This window comes from Muscardinus avellanarius (assembly GCF_963383645.1).
Source record: "Muscardinus avellanarius genome assembly, chromosome: 2".
NCBI lineage: Eukaryota > Metazoa > Chordata > Mammalia > Rodentia > Gliridae > Muscardinus > Muscardinus avellanarius.
This window is the reverse complement of record NC_137787.1, coordinates 27,212,992-27,226,987: the sequence shown is the minus strand read 5'-3', so window position 1 is coordinate 27,226,987 and position 13,996 is coordinate 27,212,992. Positions and strand designations below refer to the sequence as shown.

Genomic DNA, 13,996 nt, shown 5'->3' with positions numbered 1-13,996 from the left:
GCCCAACAAAAGTGAACATATTTTAAAAACTAATGTTAGCATCCCAGATTTTGGCAAAATAAAACTGGTTTGTATCAATTGCCGTGATAATAAGAATGCAAAAAGTGATAAGAAGTTTATCCTTAGATTAAAAAAGAACTTGAGAACATTTTAATTAAAAATGCTGTTTTACTTATGAGGTAACCATAGTTTTATCCATTCAGGTATTTGGAATCTTCCCTACTTGAAATTTACTTTTATTTCTCCTATTCAAACACTATATTGTTTTAGGGTTCTAAGACAATAGAACCTCTCTGTCCACTCTTCCCTGGAACTTCTTTTCCTCATCTCTTCTCCCCAAGATCTGTCTCTGTTTAGGAGGTACAATTATTACAATTAACCCTGAAGACAACGCAGATAAGTAGGACGCAGTAAGTATGCAGGGAAACAATTATAATAGGATTAAAGTTTTGAATACTGTGAATTCTGAAGCCAAAAGGTAGCAGAACGTGATGCAGAGCTAGCTGTTCATTAGGCTGGAACTGGGGAGATCAGGTCTCTTCCGGGGAGAGCTTTCCATCCCTACACAAATGTTAACCTAAGGTCAGCCAGAAATCACAAGTTGGTGATATAAAGCACTAGGAATACATGTATAATTTAAAATTTACATATGGAGGTTGCTGATGGAGAATAATGTTGTAAGAAAGAAAAGTAATCAAGAAAAGGCTAGAAAATCTCACAGTTTCAAGCTGCTCTTTCATAATTTGATGTGAAACGCAGAGCCAAAAAGTTATAAATATAATAAAAATTAAAAATCAGCCTATGAAACCTAGTTCTTATTCTACCCGAAGGATTCGTTGAGGAAAACTTGTTATTTGCTTCAGAAAAAGAACACTTAACATGCTTCTAATTTTAACACCTGCTCTTGGGTGCTTGGGCACGTAATGCCATCTATTATACAGAATCATTTACTGCCCAAGTATGCTCAGTAGCGTGACTTATTGTACAAGACAAGAGACATGCTTCTTGTGGAACACCGAATAAAACTTACTATGAGTAAATTAGGTAGTTACAGCCTCAATTAGAAATTAGGAATTAATTTTCTACTGTTTTCCTAATGTAAAACTATACCCGGTCAAAATCAGAAGATAAAAAGAAGTCAAAAACCAAAAGTAAAGTTCTTATTTTACATTTAAGTATTTTTAATTACAATAAATTGCTTTTTTATTATTTTAAAGTATCTCAACAATTATTTTATCGTGATTCAAAATAAAATTTCATAAGCTGAAATAACTAAAAAAAATTCTGAAAAATCACAAAAGAAATGAAACATACAGATTTCCCAGATCATTTCCATAATAAAGAGACTTAAAGAAGTAAATGCATGTTCAATATTTTCTCTTTTGTCATTGTATTTCTAAAGCTCTTTAAAAACCTAGATTCAGTGAATGAACTTATAAATGAGAACACAAAAAATGAGGGTAAAGGAAATATTCTTTATCCCTGATATTAAGCTACCTCTGGATGCAATATTCTAGACAGACAACTAAATGACAGAATAAATCTTCATATAAATATTTTATTTTTTCCTCAGTGATAGTCGATGATTTTTTTTCCTGGTATCTTCTCTAAGAAATAAAGCTACTGTTTACCAGTATCCAATTTTCTTCTTCCAGAGACATGGAAATATTGTAATTCCCCTCCCATTAGAGGGAAGGGACAGCTTACTTTGGACAATGAAATGTACAAGAGTTCCTATGTGACATGGCCAGTGTTACACTCGCCAGGTTTCTCTCTCCTCACTGCCATGATTTGATGCCATGAACGCAAAGCATGCTGGAATGCTGGGCCCTCAGGAGGGAGGAAGCTGCTTTTGAATATTTCTAAGACTTCCAGTGTACACTACATGCAAAGGCAATTTTCTGAAAGCTACTATACTTTGAGGGTTGTTATGAGAGCACAACCTTTATTAACTTGATTTTAACATCTACTTTAGCTTTTACAAAATATGTTTAAACAATAATTTCTTTCTTCTGACCTTTCTATTTTATTTTTGCTTTTCAGTTTATATTTGATTTCTTGCAACTTCACAAATTTAATTACTTTTTTCCTTTTTACTCTTCCTCTTTTCTTTCTTTCTTTCTTTCTTTCTTTCTTTCTTTCTTTCTTTCTTTCTTTCTTTCTTTCTATGTGGTACTAGGAATTGAACCCAGATACATTCTACCTCTGAGCTACACTCTCAGCCATTTTTAATTTTTAGTTGTTAAACAGGGTCTTGCTAGATTGTTGAGAGTCTAGCTTACTTGCTGAAGTTATCCATGAACCTGAGATTATCCTATTTCAGACTTCTAAATACTAGGATCAAAGATGGACCACACCAGGCTTGTCCGATTACTATTACTTCTCTTTTTTAGTTTGTTTCCTTCCTGTTTCTTGGCATTCCCAGTTGAACTATATAGGGATGGTGAAAGTAACACAGAATTTAAAAAAATGTAAAAATAAATTAACTTAAATAATAAAGAAGATCAAGTACACAAAATCAAGGATATAAAAACGAAGGTTTCCTTCAGTTCAGATCTATCTTTTTCAAGATTCTCTTGGACTTTTGTCATATTCAAGCAGAACAATACTCTCCCACTTATCATATAGCTGGCATAGTCCCAGAAAACATCTTGTTCTTATCACACTAAAGACTCTATTGACTGGAAAATCATAAAGTAAAATGGTGAGTGTGAGAAACCTGGAGGCAGATCTCCTATAGTGATGTAATACTCCATGTCCTCTTGTCCTGCTGACTTTTGGAGTAACTTTCGAATCATAATGGATTCCATTTCTTTAGACTGTAAATGGAGACAGCCACAGCATGCTTCAGAGTTAATAGTAATTGGTAAATATAAACACATATCAGTTATTATTAGGGAAATGGTGACAAGTCAAAGATATGATTTCATATAATAAATCATAAAAGCAAGAATGGGATTTAAAATTAGCTTTTGAGGACTTCCTCTGTTGCATCAGTGCTAGTCTTATAGAGAAGCTTCTGGAAAATTTTAGATAACCTAAGTTACACATGCCTGTTTCTTGGTACAGAAAATAATTTCTGTACCTATCTGTGATATTCAGTGTATGAACTCAGAAACAGATGAAAACCTCATATGAATTGTAAAGGCTGAAAGCAAACAGCCTCCTGAGTAAGCACAAAAATTGGGCCATTAAATTGAGCTCAGCCATAGTTATTTCTCTAAAAAATCTTGAATTGGTGTCTGGTTAACATTTCAAGGCTTAATGATCTCTTAGATTTTCTTGTTTCTGTGTCTTATACTCCACAGTCACCTACGTGATCTATCCTTACTGAACTGTCTTTTCTTTTGATAGATTGCCTTCTCTGATGTTCAGAAACATCAGTTCATACTCTTTGTGATTAATACTAAAACATCAGCTGAGCATGCTGACACATGCCTGTAACTCCAGTACTTGGAAGACCAAGACAGAAGGACCACAGGTTTGAGGCCAGCCTCATCAACTTAGCAAGACTTTCAGCAACCTTGTGAGATCCTTTTGTCAAAACAACAAAAAAAAAAATTAAAAAGGGAACAGGAGTATAAATCAGAGGTAGGATGCCTCTGAGTTTCATCCCCACCACACAATAAACAAACAAACATCAATTCACAATTTTTGATATATTTGGCTCATCAAGCATTGCCATTATACAACAAAAAAAGTTCATCTTAAGCCTATTTTTCATTCTTTTATCAAATGATTCTGAATTAATGTAAGAATATTGATTTGAAAGTCTTTTTAATGCTTATTTTCATAAACTCAATTCCTTTGAACAACAAATTAATAAAAAATAATTTATTTTCATAAACTCAATTCCTTTGAACAACAAATTAATAAAAAATATAAAAACACAAATTAAGAGAAATTAGTAAAGCAGTTATTCACTAAAATAATTTTGTACAACTGAAAGCATCGTGAGAAATAAAAAAGAGCAAGGGACAGTCAAGCACCCTAGGGTTCAGGTGCTGCAATTGTGATCTCACGGATCATAACACTGCACATAATCCTGAATGGTTCACTTAACAATTCTAGAAAAATGTGGAAAATATCTAAAAAACAAAGAAATAATATATATGTGAAAATACCAGCCTAAGAACTAGCTGTGGAAGAACATTCATGTCTGTTAAGTCATAGATGTGAATATGAATTATGATGACTAAAATAATTCTGATTTTAATTAGTGGGTAAAGTGGTCATTGAAAATGAATCATATTGGAAATCTAGTATGGTCATTGGTGGGGCAGTTATTGAGGTCTCCACTGGCAAACATTAATTTCTCATACAGGAGAGATTCCAATAAAATTACTCTAGAAAAGAATATGGTGTACAAGTAAATATACTTAGGTTACTTCAAGCAAATTATGTGTTAGTCTACAAGATTGGTTGAACTAAAATACTAATTACTAAAAGTGTTAGAGATTTTTTAAGTAAAATTGCAAGAAAAGTCAAAATACCACAGCAAATTCATATTCAATATACAGAATACAATAGGTGAAAAAGCCTAATGTGATAAAAATAAAGGTATCAAAAACGCCTTTGTAGTAACTTTTGAAAATACTTTTGAACATAAATTTTTTAGTTTGTAAATATATAAAAACAGTGACAGGCATGTTGAAGAAGCCTGATACTAATCAATATGTACTGAATAAATTAACAAGATATTTTTAGAAATTTGTTCAGAATAAAAAAGATAAGTGAAAAAAAATAAAATTATATGTCAAGCAAAAATTAAGGTATATAACAATAAGAAACAAACCAAACCTCCCAGAATGATTCAGAAATAAAATATGGGCAATTTTGGGCTGTTGCTTACAATTTTTATTTGTTTTATTATTATTGTTGTTGTTTTGTAGTACTTGGGATTGAACCCAGGGGCATTCTATATCCAAGCTATTCTCCCAACCATTATTTTTATTCTTTATTTTGAAACAGTCTCACTAACTTTTGGAAGACCTAAGTAGTTTAGTCAGGCCTCGAACCTGCTATCCTTCTGTTTCAGCCTCCCAAGTTCTGGGATTACAGGTGTGTGCCACCATACCTGGTTGTTTATCTTTTATTCTTTTCTTTTTCTGAGGAAATGGGGATGGAACCCAGTATCATTCTATCTCCAAGCTACCCCAGCCCTATTTTTTATTCTTTATTTGGAAACGGTCTCATTGAGTTGCAAAAAGCCTCACTAAGTAGCTGTGTTTATCATTTTAAAGCATGGTTTCTATAAACCGTTCAATACATACTGATTTTATTCCATTTTATGAATTACCATGAAGACATTACCAAAATGCATTAGTTTTTAAAGAACCCATGCAATATCTCAAGTTGCTTTAACAATCCATTACAGAAATGTACTTCCTGTGTTTCAGTGTTCTTTACCTAATTCACAGTTCTCACAGTGTGTCTATGAATTGTGTTTCCATTACTATTCAGAATGGAGAAGCAAAGTGTAGCTGCATGTGCCCTTCACATACTTACTTGGAGATCATTACATATTAAATTGCTTTTTAGGCATTGGTTCTTCAAGCCAAACAACACCACTTCCTTTTGTCAGAGGTCTGATTTTCCGAGCACACGCATCCTGCAGTAGTCCTTTGAATTCTCCATGTTTTCCACATCCTTCTTTAGATGAAGTTCCAGAACGGCTCATTGGGGCCTAATGGAAGTTTGCAGGGCTCAGTGATATTTTTTTCTAAGTTAATTAAGTGCTAAATAAGCCCTCTGGTAGAAAAATTAATACCATTTAAATTTTAAATGAATTCTTATGGAGCAATTGTGAGCTCTTGGCTACACCCAAATGTTGGTCCCCAAATTATGTATTGAGAAATGACTCATTAACAGATAAACTGGAAATTTGTCTAAAGAAGGATGAATATGACGTTTTGGAATGGCAAACTCTTACTGTTCACATTAAAGAAAAGCCCAAATGATGAAAATCAAAGGGAGGTCAAAAAATAAGAATAACTTTAGGTGATATAAATGGCACCTCATCCATGAAGCCTCTCCTGATCCCATAGTTTCTCCTTCAATTTCTATCACTCAGTTCTTCTCTCTCCCACAATATTTAACTACTGTTTTAAATTTTTAGCTTGGGTTACTTGTCTTCCTTATTCCTACTATCTCCTTCCCATTTCCATCATAGGTAAGTGGTTAAATACAGATAGGAATGTGTTATAGTTTTTAGCACACACAACATGAGCTTTCACCCTGATATATCTCTACATGTTTTCTCTTTCCACATTTTTCTGTAAAGAATAGCTCAAACAGCACTTCAGAATCATCTTCTTTGATTTCACCAGCATCTATCCCAGAGAAATGAGTTTATCCATCCTTCATCTTCCTATAACAATTTCCACGTATTTATATTAGAGCAATTATTATCTTTCAAGTGAATTATTTGTGTATGATTCTTTTCAACAATGTGCCATTTTCGAAGACAACTTATTCTTCTGTTTAAATATATTATCCGGGGAATAAATATTTATGACATTGAATTTCCAAATGCTTTATCTCAGCCAGAAATGATGGTGCACACCTTTAATCCCAGTGTTTGGGGAGCTGAGACAGGAGAATCACAGGTTTGAATCCAATCTCAAAAACTTAGGGAGACCTTGAACAACTCAGTGAAAATGTTTTTTTAAAAAAGGGGAGGGCTCGGGTCCAGCTCAGAGAAGATAGAATGCCTCTAGGTTTAATTCCCAATACCAAAAAGAAAAAAGAAAAAAAAAAAAACAAGCTTCCTTTCTACCACTAAACTGTAAGTCTCTCAATGGTAGAGTATTAAATATGTTCCTCCTAGCATTCTACAGATACCTACGGAAACTGAATGGGTGGGTATACAGTAAGACAATGACCTAACAAACATTCAGTTTATACATGAAAGGTAACAGGCAGCACACCACAGATGCCTGGAGGCTTACCGGTCCGTGGCAGGTGAGGAGGCCCTCTTCCATCTTCTCACACTGGGAGTCACACTCCACACAGATGGAGCCATTCTCGAACTCCCGAAATTCACTGTGAAAATATCAGCTGTGTGAGAAGGTGTAAGCAAACAAGCTGTCCAGGTAACAAATGAAGCAACATCTGCTGAAAATCCTATTGGCAGAGTTAAGTCTTGAGTCTGATTTTCTCTGTGCCAGGAGCATCAGAAACATTTCCCTGTACATTAAGAAGGAAGTTTTCCATTAGGAGAAAAGACAAACTGCAGCCAGATGGTTGTCCTTGCCCTCCACTGGATTCAGCAATAGACTCATTCTGGAAATATCTCTCCTGTGAGAGATATTCTAGCTCTCTCTCTCTCTCTCTCTCTCTCTCTCTCTCTCTCTCTCTCTCAAAAAAAAATACAACTCTTGATGACACAGCAGAATTACTTTTACCTTTCTTTAGTAAGGCTGATTGTCTCTATTTTTACTCTTGGCAGAAGCTTTAATTTCTAAACAGAAAGAGCTATTGTATTTTTCTTGTTGCTAAGTTACATGAATGTTCCCTATCCTTGTCCTTCAAATCCCAAGACCCTTCAATTTATTTTTGGTGAAACTTCAAAAAACACTTTGATTTCTTTTTTTTCTCTTCAAAAGCCTGCCTTGGAGAATTAGAAAAAAATATCTTTTTAGGATAGATTTTATTTTCTTAGATTATTGATCTAATGCCACAATATTTTTTTCAGTTTAAATTCTTTTTGAAGTAATTATATAGGGTATAAAATTTTTAAAAAGGTTAGTGCCTATATCCTAAAATTTTCTAACTGAAATCTACTGGGAAAATGGCCATCCCTTCCTGCATCTGTACGTTTTATAGCCATCTGTATATCAGTAATATTTAGGTTATCAATGCCTAAATGTTCCAGTCAAAATCTACTTCTATATTTTATTTCAAAAATTAGGTGTCAGTCATCTATAATATCTTCACTCTACCATATTAGTGCTAATATGAGGTAGTGGGTAAGGATAATTTAGAATGCCTGTAAAAGTCATTAAGAAATTTGGACTGTATTAGAAAAGACATATGTCTCTTCTCTGTGTTTGGTGTGAGACTATAACGCACCAGTAGAAAAAGAAATTTTGACTAAAAATTTATGGCTAATTTACTTATTGTTTTATGCCTTTGTATCCTGAGCTACCATTTTACAGCAGCATTATCACAAAAATGTGTCAATTATGGTTAATTGGGAAATGAATTCAAGTATATTTTCAGAGAGTAAATAGTTTAGTGTTTTTCCATTTGAATATTTAATGCCTTAATACATAACAGAAGTACAAAAGGGTAAGCTATATTCTCTATTGATTAGATTAAGACTATACCTATTCCAAGGTAAAATAGTTTGGTTTTCAAAATTAATAGCATAAATGGGTGGCTCAATTATATATAGGATGCACATATGTAGCTAGATGGCTTGACATTTTGAAAAATAAGATATATTTTATAGATCAAGCCTTTTATGAATATTCTTATGTTTAAAATATAAATTATAAAAATAGATTTTCATCCCGCTCTTGGGAAGCTGAGACAGGAGGATCACACAGGTTCAAAGCCCGCCTCAGTTACTTAGTGAGGCTCTCGGCAACTTAGTGAGAACCTGTTTCCAAATGAAAAAATATAAAATAGGTCTGGGAATATAGCCCAGAGGTAGAAAGCCTCTGGGTTCCACCCCCGGTACCACCAAAAACAAACAAACAAAAAAGATTTTCTTTGGTATGCTTCATTGACATGAGCAAAAAAAGCAACCAACAGAGGAGACCTTCAGAATAGAAAGGTCAAAATGACCTGGCATAGGTGGGGGTTAAATATAGAGAATTAAAAACATTGTCGCATAATGAAGATGTAAGACAGTTACAGCAAATCCTGTGGTTATCAAGTCCTAGCTGTTTGTGCATAACAGTTTCATTGAGGATTAAACCATCATTCCACTAAATGAAAGTCACGGATTTTATTCTATTTAGACATAGGCCATGCTTTTCCTACTCTTCTACTCCAAAACCCACTTTTACACACATAAAGTTGATGAGTAAAATCCAGAGCAGGCAAAATCATGGAGGTAACTTATTGTCTTTTCTTCCAGAAACTTCCAATTATAAAGCTTCTGGCTCCCGTTCTTCTTTCCTAAAAGATCTTCCTTACAGAATCGATTACTTCTGCCTGTTATTGTCAATATCTCCATCACTGCTCTTTTTCTTCGCTGGTCTCTGGTGACTCTCCTGTGAGACTCCTGTGTGACTCCGCCAGAGTTCCTTTTTCTTGAACCTATCAGTCTGTTCAGCAGAGCTTTGCACAGGAAGCTTTGTTTTATTCAATTTTGCTAGGACCTGTGTGTTAGTTCAACCTATCCTTAATCAACGGGAGTGCTAGTCTTTCCAAACCTTAAATTCCACCATCAGTATGTTATTTCTAGGACTTAAATACTTTAACTTGCTAACTTCAGTTTTCTAAATATCCTCCATAAAGGAGAATAAATTTTGAATAAGGGGTTTTTATTCCTAAATGTAAAAATTCCTTCAAATATCTTAGACCAGCACTGTCTTTGATGTTTCTGTATTGGTCTTAAAGTTTCAGAAGAGTTGACAGATATGAAAAGTTTTAAGGTTCTATTGAAATTACCTTTTCCTTTAATTTTGATTGATTATGCATTGCAGTTAAGAATTGCTGATATTCCATGACTTATATGACCTGGATTTGAAGGCTAATAATCCAGGAATTGACTAATTTATCTTTTTTGCCTCAAAAAAGTTATCTTTTAGGATTCCTTTTCTTCTCATAATTAAAAGTACATGTATATACATTCACATGTAAAGCACATATATATGTAAAGCATATATGCATATTAGAGTACATACTAGAGAATATATATGTATGGATATATGTATATATGAATTAAATTAAATGCTTTCCTGATTTTGGTAACTGTGTATTTGTATTTTATTACTGCTAGCAGTTTTCAAGATTTTATTTATTTATTTTATTTATTTTGTTGTACTGGGGTTCCTGGAAGTCCTTCTACCTCTGGGCTATACCCCCAGGCCTATTTTTATATTTTTCTTAATTTGGAAACAGGGTCTCTTAAACCAGCGTGGCTGGCTTCGAACCTGCGTGATCCTCCTGTCTCCGCCTCCCAAGCACAGGGATTACAAGCATGTGCCACCATGCCCGGCGAGATATTTTATTTAACCATATAATCAAAGTTCTATAGCAGGAACTTCAAAAATACCTTATTCAATTATTATTTCAATTTTTAATATAAGAAAACCAAGCTTAGCTGGAGTAGTGGTGTGAACTTGTGGCCCAAGATACATGGGAGGCTGAGCAAGAGGATTTCTTGAGGCCAGGAATTGGAAATTAATAAAAGGAAAGAAGGAAGGAAGGAAGAAAGGAAGGGAGGGAGGGAGGGAGGGAGGGAGGGAGGATATCAAAATACCAAATGATGACTTTTTTTATCAAAGGTTGGACACATCAACTTAGATATAATAAAGTTATGATCTTAATTAATCCCTCTTCAAAGGCTACCTTTGCTACCCAGGCCATGCTAAAGAAAACCAGCCAGTATCATAAGGTGGGAGGTAAAAACCCATTACTGTATAGCCAAGTTGAATCCAGCTTTTCTAAAGTATTTTAATTTACTTTCAAACTAATCCAATGTTTATAATTTACTAGGGCACCATCATTATTGCATTGCAAGAGACATTAGACATTTCTTTAATAGTTTCGGTTTAATTACATAAATATGGAAAATATTAAATACCAAACAGAGTCTTGTAATTGGTATTTATTTTGGAAACATTTGTTTTTCCTTGAGTTTGTGTTCACTCTTTTGCAGAATTGTGATGATAAAATGGTATGAAGTTCATCTCCATATTTATCATTTTGATATTTCTGAAAAGTTTAAAACTGAAATTCTTAAGAAAAAAAATGTCTGGAAGGGAAACAGGATGGACATGCTCAGATGCTCTCAGTTCTAGGGCTGGCTTGATTCTTCCACAGAGTTGATGCTCCTTGTTGTTAATAATATACTGCTATTAGATAAAACTATTTCTAGAACCCAATTCCTCTTTAGAATTCCATATACTTTTCATATAAACTTTTATGTAACTTTTGCTTAATAAAAATAAAGCCTTTTATAATTCATTTTAGTGGCATCAATTGCTATACTCAAAATAGTATATTTGACCAGAGGTATTTTGTGTACAAAAATTATCCTTTCTCAATTCAATGAGGAGACAAGAAGCACATACTTTTCAAGTCACTCTCCAATTTACAAGCTGATTATACCTTCCAAAACTGCAACTTGAAACTTTCCTGGAAAATAGTTAAATATTTATTTAAAAATTTAAACCAAGGTTTTTGTATTTAAAATTTGTTTAGGCCACCTTTCAAAGGAAAGACGTATGAATAGCATTATGATAGATTTTTATCCTGATATAAATGCAACATGACAATGTGATCAAGTATCACAGAAATAGTTGTGAAAATGGGACAATCATGAAATACAAGAAAAAAATGAAATGAACAGCTTCAAAATTCTACTTTACAAAACTGTTGAAAGTACTTCATTTGAGCAGTATGAGGAAACTTGGGCTTGGGCGAAACCCTCCAAAATGTATTATCACTGTAATGAAGGACACAATTATAAATAAATGTATATGCTATGATAAAACAAGTTTGAGTATATGCAATGTCATGTAACAAGATATATACTAGGTTGCATTACTGATATGTGATTATGTAGCACAAGAGAAAACTTAAAATACTAGATTTAAAAATTGCTTAAATTAAGGTGACCAATCAGAGGGTATGGAATAGAGGAGGATGGAGCCTCTTTAAAAAGCAGGCGGTACATAAACATATGTATCAAAGTTAATCACCAAACAAGCATGGGATCAAGGGAGGGGGAGGGAATGGGATGGGGACTGGATGAGGGCTAATTGGATGATGTGTGCTTGTATATCCTCTCAAGTCTTGTATTCCAATGTGATGTATGATTACAATGCACCAATAAAAATAAATTAAAAAAATAAAAATTGCTTAAATAATCCAAAGTGACAAAGCAGTTACAAAAATTCTCCATGCAGAAGTTACAAAAGTAGTTTTTGTATAGGACTAAACAGTTGTCAAAGACATAGAAATATGGTCTGTTCCTAAAACACAAATTGGCCAAGAAAATGAATGAAGAATCTCAAAACTAATGCACTAACTCTAGAAAAATGTAACAGAAAAATACAAGAGGAAAATAGGATAATATCCACAAGTTTTTGAGACCTATGGAAAGCAAGAAAAATTTAAAAATATATTTATTTTAATTATAGCTAAAATGAACATTTTTAAATTTTTGCTTGTTTTCTCTATAATTTACTAAAATATATATCTTAATAAACATCTTTTAAATGTACACTACATATAAATGTAGTGTGTGTATTTTTATATATAGCTTTATTATTTCAAATAAATTATTTTGCCCTAAAAACAATTCTATACATTGTATCTTTTATGCAGTAAGAGTTCTAAAAAGTTTTGATCTGCACACAAATGCTGAAATCTAACCTTTTTTTTAAATTCAAAAATCTGAGCTAATCTGTATCACACAGCTCATGAAGTAAAGGTGAAATTAAGATGCCTTACCCATCGTAGAGATTACAAGACTCTATGCAGACCTTTCCCCTGCTGAATCGACGGCATGACAGGCACTGATCTGGTCCAGGTCCCCAACAGCCATCGTTTGAACATAGGTGATTGCAAACCATTCCTTCAGCAGCTGCAAAACACATCAAAATCAAGCAGAAATAAGAGGACAAAAGAGAGAATATTTCTTTGAATGTGTTTGTTTAAGGGAGCTCTGTATCTACATTTTAAAATTACTAATAAGATTTGCCGTTTATTTCTTTTTCTTTTCCTTTTTTGGGGAACGGGTCTGAGGACGGAACCCAGGGGCATTCAACCTCTGAGCTACACCCCCTGATCTATTTTTTATTCTTTAATTTGAAACAGGGTCTCACCAAGTTGTAGAGGGCCTAAGTAGCTGAGGCTGTCCACGAACTGCAATCCTCTGGTCGCAGCCTCCCGAAAGCTGGGATTACAAGTGTGTGCCACCATGCCCGGCTATGGTTTGCCATTTCTGTTTTCCTTTATGCTGAACAATGTGTACTATTATTTATATTGTATAACATAAATTTATTGAAAAGTTGTTAGGTGTCAAGTAAAGACCCATAAAGACTCCAAAATGCTATTCTGAATATCTGAAAAGTGATTTGAGGCATCTGAAACACAATCATATGTGGGTGTCATGAAATGTTAAGAATGTTCAAGGAGATGAAAACATCAAAATCATCCTTATCTCCCCATTAGTTGCCAATTTTCTTTATAATAAATTGTAAGGTTTTATGGAAAAAGTGTTTTTGAGGTGGGTTGGAATGGTATAGAGCATGGTAGTATAACATGGTATAGAGCATGGTAGTATAACATGGTATAGAGCATGGTAGTATAACAATAGCAGGAGACTATTACTGTGAAACCTCTGCTCAAAAGAGTGAACTGTTTGCATCTGGGATGCTGACTAGTTCGTGAAACAGTCAAACAAATTGCCCATTTCATATCATTTTGTCCAATATCTGGGGCTAAAGAACTGTCTATGTTATACCGTGAGAAATATTTTCTGAGAGTCAGCCGATTCACCACCAAAACTTTTTTACTATATAACTGTTTAACTAATGACAATCTCTTTCAGTACAGTTTAAAACAAGTTGTATAAGTGTATATAGTACCTTTATTTAGTTAGACAAAATATATAATATTGCATATACATAAAGTGGACAACTTGAGAAGTTTTGACAGGCACATTTAATATTGAACCAGGTCTACAATCAAGATAATAAATGTGCCTTTATCTCCAAAAGGTTTCTTACAAACTATACAATCCTTCTCTCCTTTTCTCTCCCTCTCAGAAAACCATGGGTTTGCTTTCTGTTATTGTATATTACTTTAA

The 13,996-nt window shown here is 33.7% G+C and overlaps 1 protein-coding gene across 2 annotated transcripts in view; it reads right to left on the bottom strand.

Annotated features, from left to right (window-relative positions):
• Positions 1–13,996, bottom strand: part of ERBB4 (erb-b2 receptor tyrosine kinase 4) — a gene marked incomplete at both ends in the record, with an annotated part of 1,174,461 nt that overhangs the window by 267,584 nt on the left and 892,881 nt on the right. For both annotated transcript variants that reach the window (XM_080689981.1, XM_080689982.1), the window contains 2 exons: positions 6,951–7,044; positions 12,637–12,769. In XM_080689981.1, the coding sequence (XP_080546107.1) occupies positions 6,951–7,044; positions 12,637–12,769 (227 nt within the window). The remainder of the gene's footprint in view (positions 1–6,950; positions 7,045–12,636; positions 12,770–13,996) is intronic.